The sequence below is a fragment of the Phascolarctos cinereus genome, unplaced genomic scaffold (assembly GCF_003287225.1).
Source record: "Phascolarctos cinereus isolate Bilbo 61053 unplaced genomic scaffold, phaCin_HiC Scaffold_1;HRSCAF=81, whole genome shotgun sequence".
In the NCBI taxonomy this organism is placed as follows: Eukaryota; Metazoa; Chordata; class Mammalia; order Diprotodontia; family Phascolarctidae; genus Phascolarctos; species Phascolarctos cinereus.
In genome coordinates this window covers 52,028,878-52,054,514 of record NW_027555514.1, presented here as the reverse complement: position 1 = coordinate 52,054,514, position 25,637 = coordinate 52,028,878, and the positions used below count along the sequence as shown (strand labels likewise).

Genomic DNA, 25,637 nt, shown 5'->3' with positions numbered 1-25,637 from the left:
TGTGAGGCCTTGGCAAGTCACTTAACCTAGCAGTTAAATCTTTAACTACCCAGAATGCCTGAATACTCAGCCATTCTGGAGAATGGAGATAATTGTGTAAAGCCATGAACTTGTTTCACAAATATAACTCCCCTTTCCTTTTTTTTTTCTTTTAGTGGTAAAAATGAGATAAAAATGAGGTAGAGATCGAGGTCAGGATATAGTTTAAAAAAGAGTTCAAGGTGGGGGCAGCTAGGTGGCACAGTGGATAGAGTACCAGCCCTGAAATCAGGAGGACCTGAGTTCAAATCTGGCCTCAGACCAAACACTTGACACTTATTAGCTGTGTGACCCTGGGCAAGTCACTTAACCCCAATTGCCTAAAAAAAAATTAAAAAAAGAGTTCAAGGAAAAGTATGGATAAGAAATTTGCCCAAAGTCAATAAATTCCCCCCAAAATATATTTCATACTGTAGTTCTTCAAGTGTTCCTTTGTGGGAGGAAATTCAAATGCCATTTTAATTTCTGTTTTACAGCAAAAGTTTTCAAAGTCTGGACCAGTTATCAGCAGAAGTTAGTCTATCTCAGACATCTCTGGGTCCAGCCCATTCACAGGATGGAGATGGCAAACAAGACGTGTTAAATTTACTAAGTGAAGGTAAGCAGTGTCTACCTGCAACATTCTTTTTCTTCTACTGCCTTGCTATGTTCATAGAAAATCAGAATTTGCTTTTGGGGATGGACTTTGCGCAGAGCATACTGGGAAGGTTATATGGTCCTGAAAGGGGCCTTAAAGATCTTCTCGTTCCATTCTCTTATTTTATAGACAAAGACACAAGACCCAGGAAAGTTAAATAACATCCCAAGGTCAGAAAGGTAGGAAGTAATAGATCTAGAATTTAAATGACAGTCCTCTGAATCCAGAACTTTTTCTGTCAACTACACCACTCTGTGATGATGGTTTCTTTTCTTTTCCTTCTCATACATTTAAATACAACAAGAAGTTCAGTTAGACAAAAGCTCAAGGAATGGGCTATTTGTGGTTAATTAAATTTTCCGATTAATCAGCCATCTTTTGTTTCACGATGCAGTAGAAAGTACAGTTGACTTAAGTCTAGCCACCTAGCTTTACATCCTGGTTCTGGCACTTATTACCAAAGAGACAATTGGGGCAAGTCACTGAAACTCTCTGGGCCTCAGATTAGTCATTTCTTTTTAAAAAGGGAATGGAGATTTAGACTAGATGATTTTGTAGGTCCTCTCCATCTCTGAATCTATGATCCTTGTTGAAAAATATTAATTAGTTCATTTTGCTGCTTTTAGTTAAAAAAGTAGGCTGTGATGGGGATATGTTAGAGCCAGCTCAAAAGCCAATTGTTAAATTTTCAGTATGAGCATTTACGTCTTGGAAATCTGCAAACACTACAAAATAGGCCATGATTTATTATTTTGTTGGTTAAGAAAGTGATGCTTTGTTGTTGCTGACTTAAGAAAGTGATGGAAAAAATGTTAATAATGCCGATTAAACTTAAAAGTGTGTTGTGCATTATACTTTTTTTTTAAACCTGGAGAACCAGTTGGGAAATATTTACCTACACACTCCTAGCTATACATCCTTTAATAAGGATGATTCAGATAATCTAGACTAGAACTTTATAGTTTACAAAATTATTCTCAGCAACCCATAAGTTAGTTACTACAAATAATATTTCACCCATTTTGCAGATGAGAAAACTGAGTGTTAAATAACTTGCCCCAAAGCCTCAGAGCTCATAAATGGCAGAGTCCAAACCAAACCTTTGGGCTTCTGAGTCCAAATTCAGTGTTCTTTCCACTAGAGTCCAGCTATAGTTCCTCACGACCATCATGGGGAAGATAAGTTATTGTCGTCCAGCACTGTCGATACAGGTATAAGACAGTGGGCTTGGAATGTCCAATCACAGTTTTAAAAGGAAGTGATTTTAAAAACAACAAACCAACCTGAATCCCTACTATGTGCTTGTTTTCTTGTGACCTTCCTTTTTATTGAAGTACAATGCAGAACAAGTTTTAAGGATTCTGTATAATTGCTGACAAGGCCTCACTGCTTGCCTGTAAGTTCCTTTGGGCCTCAGACAATGGGAATTGAAATTGACCAAAACTGCAAGTACTTACCAGGGAAAGACTCCACCATCTTATAAATTACAAAAGTGCACCATCTTGTGGCCAGTCACAGACATTGTAAGTGTTCATGTTTTTCAATTCCCATGATGTCAGGCTAACAGAACTTAATTTGATTGATCACAGCCTGTGATCTTCAAAACCCCTTGATCAAACCCTAACAGCCACTTACTGTGTCATTGGGCAAATCACTTCAATATCTTCTGTCAAATTGGGGGAGGGGGATGTTGGAAGAGATGACCTCTCAGATTCCTTTAAGCTCTGCTTTAATCATTTTTTTACCTTCTATTTGCAAGGTTCTACAATACTTACTCCCACAAGATCTGCTAATTTGATATGAGATAAAACACTGAATTTGCACACTGCATCATCTCAGGTGGATGAAAGTATATCTGATTTGTGGGGCAGCTCGGTGGAGTGGTAGATAGAACTGGAGCATTGGGACTGCAATCACAAAGACCTGAATTCAAATGTGATCTCAGTCACTAGTTGTGTGACCCCTGGGCATGTCACTTAACCTCTATTTGCCTCAGCTTCTTCATCTTAATAATGGTTTTTTGAGGAGCAAATGAGACAGTTGTAAAGTGCTTACAAAATGCCTGGCACATAGCAAGCAGTATATAAATGTTGCCTATTATTATTTTAAGAGATTAAAATGCAGAGGTTTATCACTAGACTGGCCATAGGGTCAGTAATTTTTTTAGTAACAGCAACACTGTAAAAACATTTTACTGATGTTTTTAATTTTTACAAAACGACTGGCTACCCCTAATACATTATTAATATCCGTTATAACAACAATAACAGAAAAGTTAACCCAAGCAGAGATCATACCCGACAGTACATGCAACACTTTACCCTCAAATTGTTCATCATCTTTCTACTGGGGAAAGAATGTTGCATCATTGGTCCTCTAGAAGAGATGTTGGTTACTGTATTTTAATTTGGATGTCACTTAATGCTGTTAGGCATCTAGGTGTCACAGTGTTAGACTTGGAGTCAAGAAGATCTGAGTTTGAATCTTGCCTTGGATACATATTAGCTGTGTGACTCTAGGCAACCATTTAACCTCTTTGGGCCTTAGTTTCCTCATCTATAAAAGGGTATAAATACCTACTTCTAGGGTTGTTTTGAGATAATACACATAAAACACTTTACAAATCTTAAAGCACTGTATATTATTAGTTTCACTGAAATTACGGTTATCATGGTATATGTTATTTTCCTGGCTCTGTATCGTCATGCAAATCTTTTCATTTTTCTCTGAATCCCTCCTATTTGTCAGTTCTTGAGATCATAGATCCAAAACTGAAAGGGTCTTCAGAGGTCATCTAATCCACACTCCTCCCCTCATTTTACAGATGAGGAAATTGAGACCCAGTGAGGTTAAGTTACTTGTCCAAGGTCACAAAGGTAGGGTGTAATATTACATTATGTCTGCATACCAGCTTGGTCAGACATACTTCAAAAATGGGTATATTCCACTTCGTTTAATTTGTTTTTTGTTACCACTCTTTTTGTGCCCATTAGTGGGATTTAGTAGGTGAAAGGGCATGAACTTAGTAATTTTTATCTTGTCATTCCAAATTGTTTTCCAGAATAGTTGAACATTTGACAGCTCCACCAACAGTATGATAGTAGTGTTCCTGTCTTACCCTTTCCATCACTCGCTATATTTTTATCAACATCAATGTAACAACTCCTGAGGTCTATCTACTATGTTGTAAAAACGTTTTCATTTAGTATTGTTGAAGAAAATATGTGCACCCACTAAGTCACACAACCTCACTGAAGTACTAGACTTCCTTCAGTGCCAAAAATGTATTAGTTAACCTAATCCAGTTTCTGTTAAACTCTTTGATTGTAAAGGTCAAACTCAGATTTTTGAGAGTTTCTTAGGTAGTATATGTGGTAGAAATACAAAAGACATTTTGGTTTATTTATATGATTATACTTAAGATTTTCTGGGTTTAGTGAATACTTGCTTTGGCTAAAAGGGAGGTGAGGTTTGCATTTTTTGTTTGTTTGCTTTTGTAAAGGTAGGGTCAGAACAAGGGAAAGAATTTCTTCCTGCTCAATCCTTTTTCTCTGTCTAGAGCTCTGTTTATTACATCAAGCAGCCATACAAGTTAAACCTTTTTAAAACAATCTCCTGGGGCAGCTAGCTGGCCCAGGGGATAGAGCACCAGCCCTGCAGTCAGGAGGACCTGTTTCAAATCTGGCCTCAGACACTTACTAGCTGTGTGACCCTGGGCAACTCACTTTAACCCCACTGTCTAGCCAAAAAAAAAAAAAAAGAATCTCCTTAACTCAGTTACAATGTACACGTTTCTAGAAATCCTTCAAGGAATTATTTTAATGTTACATATTTTGACCAAAGTATCTAACAATTGGGTTGGGATATAAATATATGTACATACATATATACATTATGTGTGTATTTATTACTGACTGGGGCTTTTTCTTTCTCCTCAGATCAAGCTTTGGGCTATCTCTGTTCTAGGCATGGAAAGCATAAACCAACTTTGTGGGTCTGGTGACTTTCCTTACTGCTAATCCATTCAAATGAAAGTGATAGCGAATCTGCAATGTCATGCAAATGCCATGCAAGCTGTAACTTACAAGAGCTCACTGCTAAGGGAAAATGTATTCACAAATGTCATTTACTTCAACACTTTCAGCATCTGTAATTTTATCAGTGTGGGTGTTGTCATCACCCCCACAAAACCTAAGTCCTAGTTGTCATCACCCAAGTAATCTCATCATCCAGGTGATGAGAGCCAAGCTCCTCAGACCCACATTTAGTCCATCACCAAGACCATGCAATGAACCCTTTTAGCTGGGTAGGACCCGATGGAGCTTGTGCTTTACTCTTATAGTATTTGGGAACCCAGGATCACTATCATTCTGTGGAGAGGAATCTGAGAATTTCTGTGGACATACCACCCCCCCCATGTCAATGGAAGAATTATCACTGTTGACACCGAGTTCTGTCCATCATCAGTCTAGGGGTGAGGGGTGGATGTTAATTCAGAACCTTTCCTAGGCAGTGGGTAAATCAAGAACAAAACAATCTTAGATTTAAAGACTTTGTCTTCCTTTTCATTCCATTTCTTAGTTTCCCATTTCATTACACTTTAGAGGAGCAATGAGCAGCTTTTGAAATAAGCTTGACATCAACTTCCTTGAAGGTTTTACTGCTAAGGATATTTGTGTGTGTGTGTGTGTGTGTGTGTGTGTGTGTGGTGTGTGTGTGTGTGTGTGTGTCTAAGATACCTTCTATGTTGCTGACTTTGGAGAAGCCTAACACCTAAGATGCTACAACAGTATTTCTTGAATAACTCCAATTTTATGCTGTCAAATTAATAACACATTTCTAGAGATGCAAGATATAGCAAGACAGTAAATGAAACAAAGCCCTGTAGTACCTCCAGAGAGAATAAACAATGCAAATCCATACAAACAAGTCTCAAAAGTGAGGTATGTGAATAAATAGAATAGAGAGATGCTGGCTTTTCTGAAGTGAATTAGCATTAATGAAAGGCATCAGAGCTCATCCACAGGCCAAGTTGGTTTATGCTTTCCCTGCCTAGAACATAATCCCCCATCACAGCTCTTTTAGAATCTTTGGTTTTCTTCAAGCTGGTTCAAGCACCACCTTCTACAGGAGGCTTTCCCTGATATCTATTTTGTATGTATTATTGTGTGCATGTTTGTCTCCCCCAGTAAAATGAAAGCAAATGCAGAAATTTTACTTTTATCCTTCTATCCACAGTACCAAATACAGTTAGCACCTTATGCTTACTGATTGACATATCATGCAGCCATTGACAGGGGACATAAGGACCCAGGAGAATAACGGCCCAGCCTTATTAAAGCAAGTGCCACGCTTGGTGGTCTGATATGATGCAAATGTTGCTACAGAAAAGCCTGAACTACAGTCAACACTACCCAGGCCTCATACAGTTGTTGGGTTTCTCCTTTGCTACTTTTATACATACATAAGTTGGAAGAAATGATCAAGGCAAAGGACTTCCAGCTGGAATTTGATTGTTTTCAAATGTACAAGTTGCCTTCCATGGTGGGAATGCACTCTCTCCTTACCCCTGTACCCAGGAATCTCTGGCTTTCTTCAAAGCTCAATTCAAGTCAAAGATGCCAGTCTTAATCCTCTTGGGTCCTGCTGCCATCCCTCAATTTTTTGTACTTTGCATCAATTTTCAATGTCCTTTTTTTGCCCTCCCACTACATCGGAAGCCTCTTGAGGGCAGTATAGCTCTGGCCTCACCAGGTCAGGCTCAACATGTTCCTGAATAAAAATAAACTCACTTTCATGGCTGTTTAAGGTTGGAAAGTGTTCAAAACAACCTTGTGGGAGAGGGGGTGCAAGTATTAGTATCCCTATTTTACAGATGAGGAAACTGAAGATCTCTAAGGTTCAGTGACTTGCTTATGATCACATAGTATCTAAGGTAGGATCTGAACTCAGGCTTCTGACTCCAATCAATCAATCAAAAAACACTGACTAAGGGCCTGCTATGTGCCAAGTACCGTGGATACAAAAAGAGGCCAAAGACAGTCCTGCCCTCAAGGAGCTCACAATCTAAGGGGGGAGACAACATGCAGACAAATATATTTCCTAGGATTTTAAAATGTGGCAGTTCTCAATGATATTTTTACAGGCAAATTTTTTTAAAAGTGCATATAATGACTTAAATTCTTATTATTCTCTGAACCCTAGGTAAAGAAGACACTCCCTCATTACTTGGTCTCTGTGGCTCTCTGACCTCAGTAGCAAGTTATAAATCTCTAACAAGCCTGAAATCAAGTGACTGCCTTGCAAGTCCCACCACAGAGATGACCAGTCCAGGCTTAACTCCATCTTGAAAGGAGAATGTGATGGCCACCAGATAAGATCTCTTATGTTGCATACATTCAGTCTACATTCCATGAGTTTGACTGCTGGGAAGACATTAGTCTTAAGCAAATAGTGATATGCTTTTTAAAGATTTCATTTATATTCTCTTATTTAGAAACCAGTTCATATACTCTTAATGAAGAATATCTTAAACTGATTTTTCTTGTTTTCAGTTTCTCCGATAAATGTGCAATTTTTAAAGGTGAATTGATAAAGATTTTAACAAAAATTTAAACCAGATAGCTCCCCAAATAATTCAAAATGCACATACTATTCAAGTGATTTTTCACATATTTATTTAAATATTTTTAGCTACTAAGACCTGAGTTCACGGGATTTAAACAAAGCATTTTCATGTATTGATGCAGATGGCATCGTGAAGAAGAAATGATACCCAAAGAGGGCCCAGACAAGGCAGTTGTATGCCTTAGACAAGGTCTGAATGAAAATTCTGTGCCCGGTGTTACTGTCCACTGGAGACACTGAGATACTGTTGCCTCCATGTAACACATACATCTTTGCATACCACCAAATCTATTCCTACATGGCATGGAAAGTAAAACTTTTCTGGCAGCGTTTTTTTTTAAATGGTATTCCTTACCCTGGCCCCCCATGACCCAGTGTCATTAGGTAACTCTTACTTGCCTTTCCACAGTCTAGGCTTTGCTTCACAATTTCAGGTTTTCATTGAGCTCCTGCTGTAATCCAATGCTTAGATGTCTTGTAATACATGATAGCGATTGTCAGAACTGTTCAGATTTTGAAGAAGCTTATTCAATTAATTTGAAAATGCTTTTCAGTTTTTAACATTTACCAGTTGATAATGACATTCCACTTTACCTTTTGTAAATTTTATAGACATTTATCTTTTTAGACAGTTGATAATGTATTTCATAAGGTCCATGAAAAAGAGATTTATAATAACCTAGATGCACTTTAGTGAAATGATTAACTAAATTCCTTGGCCAGGTTTCCCTGTAATTTTCTAAAAACCTAGATGGTAAGTTGCCATGTATGTGGAGATATACACACACACATACACATACACACACACACACACACACACACTTCAAAAGAAAAACTATGTAAAAATATGGAGAAAATAATAAAAAATTAGAAACAATTTGGATGGCTTAAATTTAAACATGTGTGGTAAAATCATATATATCACACTAAAGCTTTTTCTCTCCAATATGAAAAAGCAATAAAGTATATTTTTCCAGGCTTTATAATTAATCACAGTCCATTAAAAACAAAATTATTAATAAAAGTTTGCTCCATATTTCAAATGATAATACTAACCTACTACGTGACATTGGACAAATCATTTGACCTGAGAATCAATATTCTCATCTATAAAATGAGTTTAGACTAAATCTTCTAATACCTGATAATGAACTTTCACATTTTGGTGTGTAAAGGGTGGGGAACTTATTCTAAATAAGGCATGCATTATCTTTCTACGCTTCAGATTCCATAGCTGCAAATAATCATCTATTTATAAATCCCACTATACTAATTTAGAATAAAAAATAGATGATTTACTTTCTATAGCTAATTTGTTTTGGAGGGGAGGGGGAGCACAGTCTATATTTTGTTGTGCCAAAGAAGTTTTTTAAATTGTTTACATGAAGTTACTGCAATACAACTGGAGCCTTCATATCTTTGTTTTGAGATAGTATTGTTTGCGATGGATAGGACTGATTTATGTTTTAAAATACTGAATAACGTAGGTCTTTTAAGTACTTGGCACTACTTATTTACTTTATTTCCATGAAGAAATAGTTGGCATAATAGAAATTTAACCTAGTTATTCTTTGGAATAGAAATTAAATGAATGTGGGAATTTATTGAATTACTTACATGTTTCCTGGCCACTCTAATAATTTACACTAAAAATAAATACTAGTACTTGTAGGTGGAATAAGTAGGCTTAAGTTGTATGATTTCAGGGAAAAAAGAAATCCTGATAATAAAAAATGTTTATCCTCTCCCATCTCCCTTATTATGATAGCTTATAATTTAAACTACCTTGATACAAAGGATTTAAGAGCAGATTTTGATTACAGTCATAGGGGCAACGCAATCAAATGCCTGCCGACTTAATTTTTGCCTTGGTCCTGGATTAATAGTGCTACTTTCACAAGATCTGCCACTGAAAATGGCATCATTTATTGTAACTATCAACCTACCTTTATGACATCCTATTTTTAAGTTATTTATTAAATAACTAATTTGCATCCATTTTTAGCATACAGGAAAGAGGTGGAATCTTTAAAGTGTTCAGATTTTATTTAACAGATACTTTGTGCATTCTTACATTTTACTGTGTGCAGAATTAAACATTTTTCTCAGCCCATTGTATCAAAGACACAATTACAATTTTTTACTTCTGTCATGCTCCCTTTCTTGGAGCTCTTGGAGTAAAGTTCATTTGCTCTTGTGGAATTTCAGCTTTCTACACAGGTCATTTCATAATAGTCATAGAATTTATAGATGTCTGTGCATGAGAAAACTGATTGTATGTCTCAAGCCTCAGTTCTAAATGGCAATGTTCATTGTTCAGGAAAAAAATATCATGAATGTTGAATTAATGCCAAAACTTGTATGGTGTATTTTGTTGCCTTGATATATATTTGTTGCATGTAAATTAAACATTTTATAGCCATCAATAGTGACTATTTTCCTTTGCTTCTACAAGCTCATTCCAACAAGAATATAAAATATGGGAAGAAATCACAATTTCATTTTTTAATGGGTACTCATTTGGAGAAATACATTTCAACACAAGTAAAATCTCATTATCATCATATATTTTATTTATTTATTTTTTTGGTGAGGCAATTGGGGTTAACTGACTTGTCCAGGGTCACACAGCTAGTTAAGTGTCAAGTGTCTGGTCTGAAACTGGATTTGAACTTGGATCCTCCTGACTGCAGGGCCAGTGCTCTATTGCATGTATTTATTTTAAAGAAGATCTTAACAAACTATTATTGCCCAGTGGTGCCAGAGCTTGAGCTTTTGTTTTCTCCATCCTTGCCACTGAGCATGTTAGATAAGCTGTCACAGTGGCATATTTCAGAGTATATTTCAAGCAAATTAAAGATTTTATTTTAATTATTTAAAAATAGGTCTCCTAACATAGAGTAGAAAAAAATTACTCAGAACTGATGTCTTAACATTTATACCATTATGGAACCAAGTTGAAAACCTTTAAAGTGACACTAAATCAAACTTGGGGTGATTTTTCCTAGGAATCCTCCCCAAAGGGAATAACTTAAACCAGGGAAGGATTTATATTGGGGTAAATAAACATAATGGATATAATGGAAGGATTTATATTGGGGTAAATAAACATAATGGATATAATCTAACAAGAGGGATTATTTTTAAGCAGATACTCACTTGTATAAAAGTCTTGTTTCACACCCAATAAAGCTATCCAATCTAATATTTGGAGAAAAAACTTTTTTCCTTCCGGAAAGAAATCAAATTTAATGATATTCGGTTAAGAAGCAGTACATTCAGAATTTGCAACAAATGTATTCCTCCTGGAACCATCAAATCACAAAGAAACTTAGTATGTAGCATGTCTGTTGTATTTTAAGAAACGAAAGCTGATGATATTCCTGAATGACAGCTAATCATTATTCCTTGAATTCATAAAAAGTCAGAAATCTGAGCACAGCATTCCATTGATTATACAATGTTTATGTAATTTCTTCAACTGAGTCGATACTAAAGGGGTTTTTTGTTTTGTTTTTAAACATCCATCTTTACTTCTGAACCATGACAGAGATACAATGTGCTCATACACTCACATGCAGCTAACACTGACTTGCTAAAAGCATATTGTATCTTCAAGTAAAGGATGATCTTTAACAAGTATGGCATTTTTAATCCCATAAAGTTCCATCTTGTTCTCTATGGCCTGTCAGACATTCTACATGGCTATCCTTGGCTTTCTTCAGAGCCCACTTTGAAATGAGGGCTGTTCTGATACCACAAGGTGCTAGTACTCTCCATCTCTTGGCATTATTTTGCATTTACTGACCTGTTTTCATGGTGCATCTCCTCAGGAGGCCTGGGAACCCTTAAAGGCAGGGACTGTTTTATCTTTGTATCCCCAGCACTACCACATATGATAGGGGATTAGCAAATAACTTGTTTAACTTATTTGAATTCAAGAAAATTTTTTATTTCTCTGTAGAAAATGATAGGGCTTAGAACTGGAAGGGACTTGAGCTCATATGGTCTAACCTTCTCTTTAAAAAGGAGGAAACTGAGGTCCAGATAGATTCAGTAACTTACCCAAGGTCATACAGGAAGTATGAATCTAAAACCAAGTCTGGACTTCAAATCCAGCATTCTCTTTATGACATTAAGTAGCTTCTGTGGCTCAATGTGCAGAAAACCTCAATTCAATTGCTTTTCATTGGTACATATCTTTGTATGTAATTTAGCTATGTTTTTTAAAAATAACTGTCAGTTATACTAAAAACAATTCCAGGTAAATAGAAAGATGAAATTTAATTAATCTTTGTCATATTTATCCATGACGTTGAAGATGAAATATACACAGAAGGAAAGACTACCACTTGAAAACACAGATTTATACACTTTCTTCATTTCAGTATCAATGCAAATAGAAATAATAAAACTAAGTGTGATAGGTACCAATAAGAATTTTAAGCTTGTTAATAAGTGGTAACCTACATAAACTTACACTGTGTATATGCATATCATTCATATATCTAAATTTAACAAAATTTCAGAATATTGTCACTAAGAAGTACTACAGAAACCTTAAATTTAGAAAGGAGGCAAAATCTTTAATGAAAATGAATTAAAAACAAATATACATACATACTGTTTCCAAGTGTAAGACAAATCAACATAGGATGAAATAAAATACACACATGGTTATATTCAAAACTTAAAGAGATATAAAATTATTTGTTTAGCAAAATATGTGAACCCTTTCTTAGTTTAGTATAATTGTGTTAATTCTCTAACTCTTACCAGATAATATTTAAATCCCATCTCCTTCAACTATTCCATTCTGAAATTTTTCACATTTTCATGAAAAATATTTAGACCATAATAAAGTGCTTGTCTCATAGCATATAAATTATTCTGAGGAAAAAAAAAGATCAAAGAGTAATTTTTAAAATTTATGCTATTTCCTATTTTGTCATTACATCTTCCTTCATTTCATTCTGACACTTAGTCACATACTATTGGCCTATAACAAGAAAAGTTTCTTTAAAAAAAATGCCGCTACCCCCGATTACTGCTTATTTTCATGGTCAGCAGACTAATGTGAAATGTAGTAATATGTGAAATCTGGAAGCAACATGAAAATATTTAGCCACTGATGATGTGATAATCTCTAGCATATTAGAACAAGCCTACAAAACTGAGCTGGGAAAACAATGAAAATAACAACGATACTTATCAATCACAGAATAAAAAGCACAGGGACGCTCTGTGCCAAATCTTTAGATGCTAAAGTGAATGTATATAAATAGAAGCATCAGAAAGTAATGAAAAACTTCCTTTTTTATTTCTACCTCAATAGCAGTAGGACCTAAAGTACTCTACATAGCTCTTAGCAATTATCTTATCCATAACACAAACTAGGCTACCTTTTCAAGTGCTCAACTTATCTGAACCAAATACAGAGGACTAGTTTTCTAAAGCAATGAACCACAGTTTGAAATGAATACGAAGTTTCCAAGAACAGTATCCATATTCTTCAAAATTGGCAGAACACAGCAAAAGATATGTACCTTTTGCTTATAGTAGCAAAAAAGGATTACTTCTGGATATAAAGAAAAAACAATTATGATTTGTCAGAAGAAATCCTACTATGTATAAGGACCCCAAACAAACAAAACACTAAGGAATATCAGAATTAAAAATAAAAACACATTGGTAATATTTGGCAAGTGCTGGCGTGACGTTATTTGATAATTGTCTTCCATTTCCATTTCAATAAAAAATAAATACTTGTGCACATGATTAAGATTTGCACAAAAGACTTATTAGCCTTTTCTTTTTAAACACTCTACTCCTATCATGGTTTAGGTACAACTGACAGACTCATAGGAGACAATAGGTAACAAATGAAAATTTAGAATTCAATAAAAAATTCTTGCTGTCTTGTCAAGCTTTTCTCTTTTCCTTTCTCACAAGGGTTATGGATACCCAAGGAAGAATTTTCTTAAATTCTTCCAAAGACAGGATAAAATAGAAAATGTGTTATTAAATTATAATTAGAATTGTAAAATTAATACTTTTTTAAATAAAAAAAGATATTTAAAAATAGACTTGCAGTTTACACATTTCCGAGAACCTTCCAGCTAATAATATGACCATGATAATTACTTCAAGTCCATACTGTCAGAAGTATGGTATTCCTGTTTGAGGTTTTGCTGATGGAAAAATGCCTTCCCAAATTCATATGTACTGACCATAATGGCACAAGCAGGAGCAACTTTAATTAACCGGGGAATGAGTCCTGAAAAAAGAATAAGAAAATCAAGAGCACAATTTTTATCTTTCTTAATGATAAATAATCTTTTATTGGGTTATAATCTGACATTAGGTCATTTACTATGTGCAATATGAAGAATTCTGAGGAAAGATAAAAATCTAATGATTAACAACTCCTTTATATTATGCGGTATTCTTTTTAATTTTGAATAATTCATTAAATATTTATAGAATAATAAATCCCCTGCCCAATTAGTTATTAGAAACATAATATATGTTATCTAAATGATTTATTTGAACATTGATTCCTAATGTTTTAATTTATAAAAAACAGGAGGAAAAATAAATGTGGAAGATATTTTAAAAATTCTGGACTTGTAAATTTGATATTTACCTGCAAATAATCCAGAAATTCCATGTTTAGAAACAATCTGCTTCATGATGTCCCATGTTGATGTGGGTAGGGTGTGTAGATCTATATCTATAAATATTAAAATGAGAGAGAACACTGTTATGAAGTACTTACTCATTTCTTCTGTTTTAGCTATAAGGTTCAACAAATATTTGTTGTGCCTACAATGTACAAAGCACAGAGAATATAGGAAGACAGTCTGAAAGACTGAAGTGATATGTAAATGAATAAAAAAGCATTTATTAAGCACTTACTATGTGCAAAAAAAAAATTATTAATACTTATTGTGTGCAACGTAGATCAACTAGGTGGCGTTGTGGATAGAGTTCTGTGCCTAGAGACAGGAACAGTCATCTTCCCAAGTTCAAATCTGGCCTCAGATACTAGCTGTGTGACCCTGAGCCAGTCACTTAACCCTGTTTTCTTCAGTTCCTCATCTGTAAATTGAGCTGCAGATGGAAATGGCAAACCACTCCAGTATCTTTGCAAGAAAACCCCAGATGGGGTCACAATTGAGTTGAATATGACTGAAAAACAGCTGAATCACAACAAAATGTGCAAAGTACTATGCTAAGCCCTGGACATACAAGGAAAAAAGCAAGACAATCTGCTGTTTAGCAGCTCAGCTTCTAATAGAGGAAGACAATACATATACGAAGGTTCTGCAGTAGGGCAGATGGGAAAAGCTCAGGGATCCCAAGCTTTTATATTGATAAAGAAATCAATTAACTGTATTTCAATTAGTTAAGTTTATTATTTCAAATAGCCACTTAAAATTTTGTAATTTCAAATTCGGGACTTCTATAGTGAAAATAAGCCATAGAAAGATGTTAACTGTGATATTAAAGAATCTCTAGTGCCAAAAGTCTTGATTAATTTTCTATAACTTTCAATCTTAAAAATCATACAATCTCAGAACTGGAAAGGCCCTAAGAAACCATCTAATTCAATAAGTATCTGAACAAGAATACATTCTATTATAACTCTAGTATTTGTTCAGTCATCTTTTGAAGAGTTAAAGTGAAAGAAACCCTCATGAGGCAGCCACTGTGCTTCTGGATAACTTTAATCCTTAAGAAGTTATTACAGTGAACAACAGTGAAATAACAAATAACAGTGAAATGTTCCCCTTCTGCACCATCTACCCATTGCTCCTCCAGTCTGCTCTGGGGGACCAAGCACACAAGTCTAATCTTTCTTCCACAAGACTGCATTTCAGATGTTCTCTTTTCTAGACTAACTCCTCCAGTTCCTAAACCATCCTGATCACCGTCCTGTGGTTGCTCTCAATCTTGTCAATGTTCTTCCTGAAATATTGTACCAAGCAAATTAACTTCTTTTTGGATGTGGCCAAGAAAGGAATTTGTTTTGCTTGCCTACATATTTGTTACAAGGGTTTAGCTTGTCCTTTTCAATTGGGAGGAGGAAGAGTGGAGAGAGAAAAGATGGATGTTCATTACTGGGGAAAAAATAAGAAAATGTTGCTCCAAGAAATGAACACTTCAGCTGTACAGCTCAACAACTAAATTCCATGTTTTGGATGCTATGCTTCATAATATAGCCCAAGACTATACCAGTTTTTTGGCTGCCATGTATATTGAGCAAACTGTCTGTTAAAACCCCAAGATACTCTTCAAATGAACTGCCGACCAGACGTACTTCTCCCCATCATATATACTTCTGAAGATAATTTTTTAATCCATGTAAGATTTTATATTTTCCCCTATTAAATATTCTCTTATTTGGTCCATCATTTTAGTTTCTTAAGATGTTTTTGAATCATATCACCCAGCACATTCATTTCTTGCCTTATGAAAATTGTGATAAGCATGCCATCTACATTTTCATTCAAATCACTGCTAAAAATGTTGAAAAGAAGAAGGCCAAACAGGCCCTCACACAACCCTGACACTGCTCCATTAACAACTGTTTCATGGGTCTTTTTATTCAATCAGTTAAAATCTCATTAACTATAATACTATCTAGCCCAAATACCTCTATTTGGTCCAGAAAGATATGAAAGACTTGTTTATTAAGTATTTATTATTATTATGTGCCAAGTACATAGTGAAAGGGACCATAGGTTTACCAGGACAAAAATGAAATAGTTCCTACCCTCAAGAAACTTACATTCAATTGACAGAGACAACAGATACACACAAACACATACACAAAATAAATACAAGATAATTTGGAGGAGAGGGATCAGAAAATTCCTAAGTATGATACTTGAGCTGAACACTGAAGGAAAAGAGAACTTAACTTAAGCTACATAGGACAGAGGCACAGAGTCAGGAGGTGAAGCATCATGTTTGATAAACAGCAAGAAGGCCATATGGCCCAAAGTGAAATGGACTAACTTGGGAGGTCATGATTTTTCCCTCAGAGGTCTTTAAGCAATGGCTGGATACAGTTGCCAGTTATGTCATAGGAAGAAAAAAAATCCAGGTGCAGGTTTGGACTAAGATGGCCATGAGGCCCCTTTCAACTCTACATAGTCTATGTTTCTGTGACTGTAGAATTCAATAATAATAATCATAATCATTCTATAGTCACTACAGTGAGGCACTTAAATTATATGCAATACATGTTAGAAAAATTCCTATAAAAAATTTTAAACTAAAAAGTAACTTTCAATTGAAAAATTCACTTGCAGAAGAACTTCATTTTCTGAAGATGGTACATAAAAGAAACATTATTGTATGTGAAAGTGTTATTATGAAATATAGTAAACGTAATAAACCAATCGAATAGACCTAAAAAGGTTTTTAAAATAGGAAAATATATGTAGATTGTTCTCCTGGTTCTGCTCAATTCCTGAGGCCTTTTCTGGCTTGAAATTCTATGATTATAGAGAGGACATGTGATCTAATCAATTGGCAAAATCTTCCCCCCCCCCCCATATTCCTTCTAGGAACTAGAAGAAAAGAGTAATGGATAACATCTAAAGTCTAGTAAATAAGCTAGAGACTTTAACTTCTAATTAGGCTTTTTTATTTCATTAAAACATTAGCTTAAGTTTGTAAATTAATAATTAGAGTTTAGGTAATGAATGCTATAATTTTAAGAGCTGGTTTTTTTTTCCTTAATAGAAAACACCTAAAAAACTGGGTCATGTAATCTCTTTTAGATGCCTGGTCACAGATTCAGGGATAGAAGGGACCTCAGAAAGCTTGTTATGTATATAAATCCAAGGTGGCACCATCTAAGCGAGTAACAAGTTATTGGAATGATGGCTAAAAAGAAAAAATCCTGGCTTTGCAATGCCAAATATAATAAGTTACTAAGATCAGGGATTTTGGGGGGGGGGGGAGGAAATCCAAATTCTAGAAAGAGCAGTGTGGAAAGAAGCAAGAGTAATTGTTATTATTATTTTAACATAGGGCCATAATGAATGAAGATAAATGAATGAAGAAAACAATGAATGATAATGAATGAAGAAATGTGAAACAGATGAGTTTGGGCTACTTCACAATTTTACCTAGGGCCAATTTTGGTTAAACAGGTCCAGTTCTGGTTAGATAGGACCAAAAGTTTGAGTCTAGCACAACAAAGAGCAAGCTAAACAGAAGTAGGTATCAGAATATATCAATGTCTTCAAAAAAAAGACTGTAAATAGATTGCCCCAATTTACTTAATACCCAACTTATTTTCATGTGAACTATACTATACAGTGCTGATTGCTTATGGCAACATCATTTTTCTATATTGTAATTTTATTCTAGATCTTACAAAAAATAAAATAAAATAAATGAACAAAAACAACACCATAACATCCTAGAGTATGTAACTTGTAAGGGCATTTTTCCCTCTATCAAGTTTACTTTGAGGGATACACAAGTTTTGAAGAGCAAGAAGCAGCCATTAAACTAGTTATTTCCTAGCCTAAGAGAAATGCTGCTACCAGAAAGGATCTGTAGAGTCAATCAATAGGCTGCAGTCCTTCTGGAAGGGACCATATTTTTTAAAAGCAAAAAAAAATGGGCAGGAAAACACTATATACCAAGAAAGTGAAAGAAAGGAAAAATAAGGGGGAAAACCACTGAAGAGAACAAAGAGAGAAAATTTCCCTATATTTTCCCTTCCTCATATCTTGGTTTACCTATTGTTGATATTTTTAAAAATTAACATAGGAAAGAAAAGAAGAGAAGGTGGGGATATAAAAACAGAAAATGATAGAGAAAGATCATTAAAACCATTTTATATTTAGACCTCATGGATACTCTACTTGTAATCATTTCAAACACAAACATGGGATTTGCTTAATGAGAATTTTTAAAAATTAAAATTTAACATTTGTTTAGCGCCAACTGTGATTAATAAGACAAATAACAAAAAAGGAAATGTATTTAGCACATTAAACTATAATTTATCAGATAAGCATGTACAAATACAGTGGTAAGATCGACTGGAAAAGGGGGGAAAGAAAAGGCTAGGAGGTTCAAAGAAACTTCATGAAGAAAGAGCACCTAATCAAGGCCTTAAAAGATGAGAAGAATTTCAATAGGCAAAGATATTTGAGGAAAAAATATGCTAGTTTCTAAAATCTCAGAAATTTTTCCTCTAAAATCTCTTTCAGAATCACTTTTCTGAAAACTGAATCAGTATGAATTTCTGGGAAAAACTCATGAAAAGAAATAAGAAATTAAATTATTAAAGTCAGCAGAGGACAACAGAAGACATGTTTTTAAATTTCAAATTTCCTAACTAGGTTATTCTACATAATAGATTATATTCTTCAAATAGGAGAAGAGCAGAGAAAATCTTTAAGAAATAAACCTTTTTTAAAAATCAATTGAAAAAGTCACAAAACTTACCTTGAGGAGTTTCATATCTCCAAAGTCTGGTTTGTTTTTGTGTTTTTACAACATCAAATGGTAAAGTCACAACAGATGCAATCTATCAAAAAGTAAACACTAATTACTCTTTATCTTTAAATAATATATTAAGAGTAAACTTCCTGCTTGCCCCCAAACATCACAATTTGTATGATTACTGAACTATTTAGCATTAATATTAAGAAAATCCTATTTTCCTTGATTCCAGTGCTACAGATTAATTGAACATTTGGTGCAGATATGAGGTACAAGCATAAGGATTACTTCCTAATGAGAGACAATATGATATTACAGAAAAAAAAATATGTCAGACCTCTGGCAAGTGACAAACTCATTGAGTCTTTAAATGCAAAATGGAAATAACATTTGCACTTCCCACTTCATAAATATATAATATGGTTTAAAATGAATCAATCAACAAGCATTTATTAAGCACCTCCTAACGCGCCAGAATCGCTGGTGGTCTAGTCACTAAGATTCAGCACTTTCACCACTACCGCCCAGGTTCAACACCCAGTGAGGGAAGGCCTTTGGGCACCTACGTGGTACAGTGCACAGCGTGTCGGGCCTAAAGTCAGGAGGACTCATCTTCCTGAGTTCAAATCTGGCCTCAGATACTAGCTGTGTGACATTGGGCAAGTTTCTTAACCCTGTTTGCCTCAGTTTCCTCACCTGTAAAATGAGGTGGACAAGGACCATTCCAATATCTTTGCCAAGAAAACCCCAAATAGGGCCATAAAGAGACAGACACAGCTGAACAACAACAATGTGCCATAAACTATACTAGGCTCTAGAGATATAAATACAAAGACACGACAGTCCCTGTCCTCAAGGAGCTGGCTTACAATCTATTGGAGGATACATGTTCAGAGATAAGTCAATAGAAGATGTATACAAAATAAATATAAAGTGATTAAGAGGCACTAGTAAGCACTCAGGAAATCAGGATTGATAAATGAGATAATACCCGTGAAAGTACCAGTGACGTAAATATAAATTATTACTAACAGCTATCTACAGATACCAATGATCTCACAAGGCTCAAAAATGGGCTCCTCTGGGGCAGTTAGGTGGCGCAGTAGACTGGCCCTGGATTCAGGAGGACCTGAGTTCAAATACGGCCTCAGACCAAACACTTGACACTTACTAGCTGTGTGACCCTGGGCAAGTCCCTTAACTACCTGTGTGACCTCAGCCTCAGACAAGTCATTTAAACTCCCTGGCCCTCAGTTTCTTCATTTATAAAATGAAAGGGGTAGACTTGAATGCCTTTGAAATCCCCACCAGCTCGAAATCTATAACCCCATATAAGTTAGTCAAAAATTTGTCACAGATTGTCAATGTAAGATAGCCTTTTAAAGAAGCGTTTATTTTAGTATTTACATATATTTTACCATAGTTAAAGCATTTGATTTATTTCATTTAAACAGTATTGTAAATATTTCAGAAAAACATTTTTGATTAGCTTAATTTGTTGTTAGAAAAAAACATTTTAAATGTCTAGGAAAGCTACGTGACATGAGAAGGAGCATGATGCAACGACAGAGAATTAGCCTCTGAGTCAGGAAGACCTAGGTTCAAGTCTTGCCTCTGATTGTGAAAACTTCACTTGATTCACTGTGAAAACTATGGGCAAGTCACTTAACATTTCAGCCACCCAGGGAATTCCCTACAACCATTAGCTACAGAGGAACTGGTAATCTGCATCGTTAGAGGGAGTTTCCATACAAAGAGTTTTCTATGCCAATAAATTTTAAGATCAGACCTCTTCCCCCCATCAAAAAAAATTATATTTACACATTACTTCATTTAGTAGTTATATATACAATTTTAAATTATATAACCATCATTATTCTGAAATATTAATAACAGAAAAATGACTCACAGAACCAGACATTGCCCCTGCAGTAAAATTAATCACAAAAGTTGGCTCATGTTTGTCAGAGTTTTTGCAAAGCCACTTCTTAAACACTTCAAAGTTATACCAATACATTGCTGTGAAAACAGAAAAGAAATACTGAGAAGTGAAATATAAAATCTGGTATTACAAATTTATATTATGTTAATAAATGGAGAAAAAGAAAACTCTAACTCTGGGACAGACCCAACATAGGCCATTGACTATTTGCTTTCTGATCAGTTTTTCTCTGCTCAGGCACATTTTAGGTGTTATACAGAGGTGTCAAGAGTGAAAGTGAACCAGATTAAAATGTAATTGGGAAATATTTAACAAAACAATAAAAATCTAAATAATCCACACCATTTCCACAAAAATTCTACCTTATTTCTCCCTTTGTTAGAGGCACATACTCAAGAAATTATTTTTTCTTTTCTTTTTTTTTTAATTTAGCATCTTATTTTCCCCCAGTGACTCAAGGATTTCTTTATCAAAAACTATGTACTATGATTACTTTTCACTAATATTATAAGAGGAACATTAAAAAAAAATGGAAAGCTGTGTAATTATAGTGACCAACCTTGACTGAGGAAAAGAGTTAAGAAAATGCATCTCCCTCCTTTCACTGCAGGGATGGGAGAGACTATGGGTATGGAAATATTGTGTAACACACTATCAGATGCAGTTGATTTTTCAGTTGGATTCAGTTGAACTTTTTTAAAATCATTTTTACAAAGAAAGTCTAGATGTTAAAGGGACTGGGAAGAATTTATTCAGAAATTACATATGACTTATATGACTTAAAAACAAAACTTAAATGAAATATTAACAAAGGGAAAAAAAACAGGTAACTGGAGGGAAACATATAAGCAGCTGTTGGTTAACTTTCTGACTGGAAAAAAAAAGCAATTCTAGGGAAACTAAATGTAGTCCAACTTTTTTGGTCTCTTTCAGCTGAGACAACTTTGTTGTGACTGTGAAGGAAAACATACAAAGAGCTGTGATAGAGAGTTGCAATACAGTCAATTATGTGAGCTGAGGAGAACTGACGTATTCTTTCTGGTAAGGCAAAGCAGTTGAAGTGAACTTTAACTACATATAAATGCAAAGTTCAGAAGTACTTTCCAGAATGTTTCTAACTCCTAGAAAGGAGTCAGGATAAATTGCTACTTCAGTCTATGAGTTAAAATCGAAATCAGAATAAATTTGGTCATTGGTAACCTTTCAAGTTTAAAGACGGAAGAACTTAACTTGTTTCTGTACATCGTATCTTGAATTACATTTATTAGTTAATTTCTATGTTGTGATGGCAATTCGTAGCTATAGGCAGGTCTTCCTTTCTTCTATTTTCCCCTTTTCTCCCCCCCCAAAAAAAACCCCATAGAGCGTGGAAAAAGACTAGCTAAACTTAAGGATAACAAAAAACTTGGTAGCTAACGGTAATGAAATCATGATTTCGCAATGCATTACTGCTAAACCATACATAAACACACCATATAATAGGATGTGTTTTGAAAGGAGAATGATATGCAAGAACCGATAAATAATCTCCATATTTTAAAAAATTATTTTTCAAACTGTTAATAAATTCTTAGGTTCAGCTTAAGTTTTAGCCTCTGCTTCTTAAAATGTGGAAAAACTAGAGAGTTTAAAAATGTACAAGAAAACGGGAAAAGGTACTATGAAAAACACAACAGCTGAAATAAGGGAACGTAGAAGAGAAGTTTAGAGAAGTGATAATACTAGCAAGCATTTATGTACCTCTTTAAGGTTTTCAAAGCACTGTACACATTATCTTAATTGATCTTCACAACAACTGAAATGGAGGCTGAGAAGGGTTATGTGACTTGCCCAGGGTCACACAGCTAATATGTGATTGAGGCAGGATTTGAACCCAAGTGTTCTTGACTCAAATCCAGTGATCTATGCCACCAGCTGCCTCTGACAAATACATAATTTGTAAGTATATAAGAAGCTGCTGATTAATATTTTATTTTTCTACATAAGACTAGAAGACAGAAAGTAAAGTTAAATTGAAGACAGGTTTTATTAAACGTAAGATCTTACTGATTAAGATTAAGCAGTGGAATAAGCTGCAAAGAAGCATTGCCATAGCTCCTTTGGACACCTTTAAAAGAGATTAGATATCTGTTTGGGATGGGGATGGGATTGAGATACTTATGTTCAACTGATTTTAAATAATACAATTCTAAGACTAGATAGGTATTTTACATTTCAAAAGACTACATGTCAGTCAACACATATGAAAGAAGCAAGGAAAGAAAGCAATAGAGGAAAAGGATAAAAAAAGAGAGTAATAAAGAAGAAAAGGGGGAAAAGAAACAATAGGGAGGAAAAAGTATAATTTATTTAGCTCTTAGACAAGTAGAAATTGAGTGGTTTGACATTAAATACTATCCTCAATTACACAAAGAATGGTTACTTTGCACTAGTTTCTTTTCATTTTCATTCCTCAACAACTAGGATCCCCTTATTTGTGAGATATTTTCCTATGGATGGTCCATACAACAAGGCAAATTCATATAAATCAACTTTCAGTTATACTTGAAGATTCTATGGATAGCAGTGGTAAAAATAATGCCATTATCTACTTGAACTTCAAATTATTCATGGGTGATTTTAATGGGGGTTTTTTTGCAGCAGCAGTAGCACTAATTTACCTTACTAATTATGTTATGCTCAGACTAATATTAAAATAAGCTTACATCCACGGACTATAATTTGGTCAAATGTGAGTCAAATGGCAGACTAAAAGAGACAAAACTTGGATTATAAATATGCTGAATATAGGACCCCTCATTATTTATTCAAACACTATCAAATGTCTAGAAGCTCAGCAATGATTTTGGTATTTTGTAGGTGCAAAAGATGATAACACAGCCCTTAAGGAGCTTAAAAAATGATTCACTCACAAAGTGTACATATAAATAACCAAAAACAATCTAAAATTCAGCACAGATTAAAAAGGTAAATCCTACCTGAGAAAGGTACATCTCTCATAACAGTAGAACTCCAACCTCTCCAGAGTGAAATCCAACCATCATGTGATAATTTCCGTCTGACAAACAGATGTAATTCCTTACAAGACAATGCCTTGGATTGCATTTTGGTTCTAATCAACTCTAAGGGACTTATTACAGTTACTGCACCTACTGAAAATAATATACACATATATGTCAATATGCACATAAAAAACCATAATTTGATGTTTCACTTATGGCTAATAAAAGTTCCATATTTCTCGAGTTATGCCCAAATTTTAAGCCTAAAATATAAACTGCCACCATGGTTTTATAACTTTTTTAAAAATCACTACAGATTTTCCACGTATTGATGAGGCACTATTTTCTGAGATAGCATTTACAGAAATTCCCATGAGAGTCTGTTTCTTCTCTTTCCAATCTCCTATCCATTCAAGTATAATAAATATAACTTTACAAAGCCTAGGGCAAAAACCTCTTTCAAACCAGCACCCTTCAAACATCACTCTCATTACGGGTATATAAGCTACCTTGCCTCTCATTCAACTCTGAAAATCCATGTCTAGATGGAGAAGTATCTGGGGGTTCTAGCCTAGTCCAGAATCATCTTGGCTTCAAATGAGTCCTTGGAAGTTAGCACGATCTTAAAGCTGATATGAAACCATCCAAACACACAGAAGTCAACCAGTCTTGGGGTAACCTAAATTTGTACTTGATGCATTAGGTTCAATGAATTCTGGATCCATGTATTCAAAGGCTATGTCTTCAGAAGCAAAGCTAAGTTTGGCAAGGAACTTCTTGTTCTATGATAGATACTTCACGCCGTTGTGGAAGTGCATAACTGTTCATAAAAAGGACTTTTAATCCTGACTGCAGCAACGTAAATCAACGATTTATTGAATGCCCATTACATGCAATGCCCTGCATTGTATAATGTCTAAGGGGGCAGGGTATAACAGAAAACACGTTAGACCTGGAATCTGAGGCACTTCTATCTGTGAGCTCTAAGACCTTGAATAAACTGCTTCATCTCTGAGTTTCAGCTTCTGCACAGAGCTATTGTAAAGAAAAGCACTCTGTGCCAATGCTATTGGAATGATGCTGGTATTATTTACTCTACCAGAGATGTGCAAATAAAGTAACAACACTACAAATTGAAATTTAAAAATAACATAATAGACTTATGACTCACATCTTGCCACAATTCCAGCAAAAATTGGTATGAAGGCTTCATTTTCCACTTTAGACTTCATAAATAAAGATAATTGGTCATAACAAGTAAAATATATAACTGTAGCAGGAACTGCCATTACTCTGAAAGAGATAGATCAATTAAGAATACAAAGACCAGAAGAAAGCATAGTGCATGCTCCAAAACAAAGCTATACTACTCACTATAAGAGTAAGCTAAATTAGATTAAATCTAAAACCCTTAAACTTTGTTTTGGTTGAAGATTGTAGCAAAGTACTCTAAAGCAGCAATTTTCAAACTTTTCTGGCCTATCTTGTTCACCTCTTCAATAAGGCAAACAACCTATCCCATACAAACCTACTTTTAGGGAGGAAAGAAAAATCAAAATACCTTAGGCAAGAGCTAAAGAGATACTGGGTGTCACACTTGAAAGGACACCAAGTTATGTTTTTAATTAAATACTGCATGTTATTCAAACCAAGAACCAAGGCATAGACACTCTCATCTTATAAACACGGAAAATAAATTTATCATATAAGACTATATAAACTACCTAAAACACTATGTGGTACTTAAAAGACCTCAATGATAACATTTTGAGGGGAAAAAAGCAATCTATAATGAGATCTAATGGAAAGAATAATAGTTGAGTGACATGGGTGCTAGTCTTGGCATCAGTTAATAACTTTGTGCAAATCACCTACCCTTTGTGCCACAAACAAAATTTTATCCTGTCACTTC

At 34.8% G+C, this 25,637-nt stretch overlaps 2 protein-coding genes across 8 annotated transcripts in view; one reads left to right on the top strand and one right to left on the bottom strand.

The window, feature by feature from the left end:
- Positions 1-9,729, top strand: part of RUNDC3B (RUN domain containing 3B) — a 119,244-nt gene extending 109,515 nt beyond the window's left edge. For all 6 annotated transcript variants that reach the window (XM_020987480.2, XM_020987478.2, XM_020987479.2 and 3 more), the window contains 2 exons: positions 516-637; positions 6,881-9,729. In XM_020987480.2, coding sequence (XP_020843139.1) covers positions 516-637; positions 6,881-7,026 — 268 coding nt within the window. In that variant the 3' untranslated portion in view covers positions 7,027-9,729. The remainder of the gene's footprint in view (positions 1-515; positions 638-6,880) is intronic.
- Positions 9,730-11,568: 1,839 nt separating this feature from the next.
- Positions 11,569-25,637, bottom strand: part of SLC25A40 (solute carrier family 25 member 40) — a 45,900-nt gene continuing 31,831 nt past the window's right edge. For both annotated transcript variants that reach the window (XM_020987468.2, XM_078151892.1), the window contains exons 6-11: positions 24,897-25,018; positions 23,702-23,875; positions 20,691-20,800; positions 18,785-18,866; positions 13,950-14,036; positions 11,569-13,580 (exon numbers count right to left, since the gene is read on the bottom strand). In XM_020987468.2, coding sequence (XP_020843127.1) covers positions 13,444-13,580; positions 13,950-14,036; positions 18,785-18,866; positions 20,691-20,800; positions 23,702-23,875; positions 24,897-25,018 — 712 coding nt within the window. In that variant the 3' untranslated portion in view covers positions 11,569-13,443. The remainder of the gene's footprint in view (positions 13,581-13,949; positions 14,037-18,784; positions 18,867-20,690; positions 20,801-23,701; positions 23,876-24,896; positions 25,019-25,637) is intronic.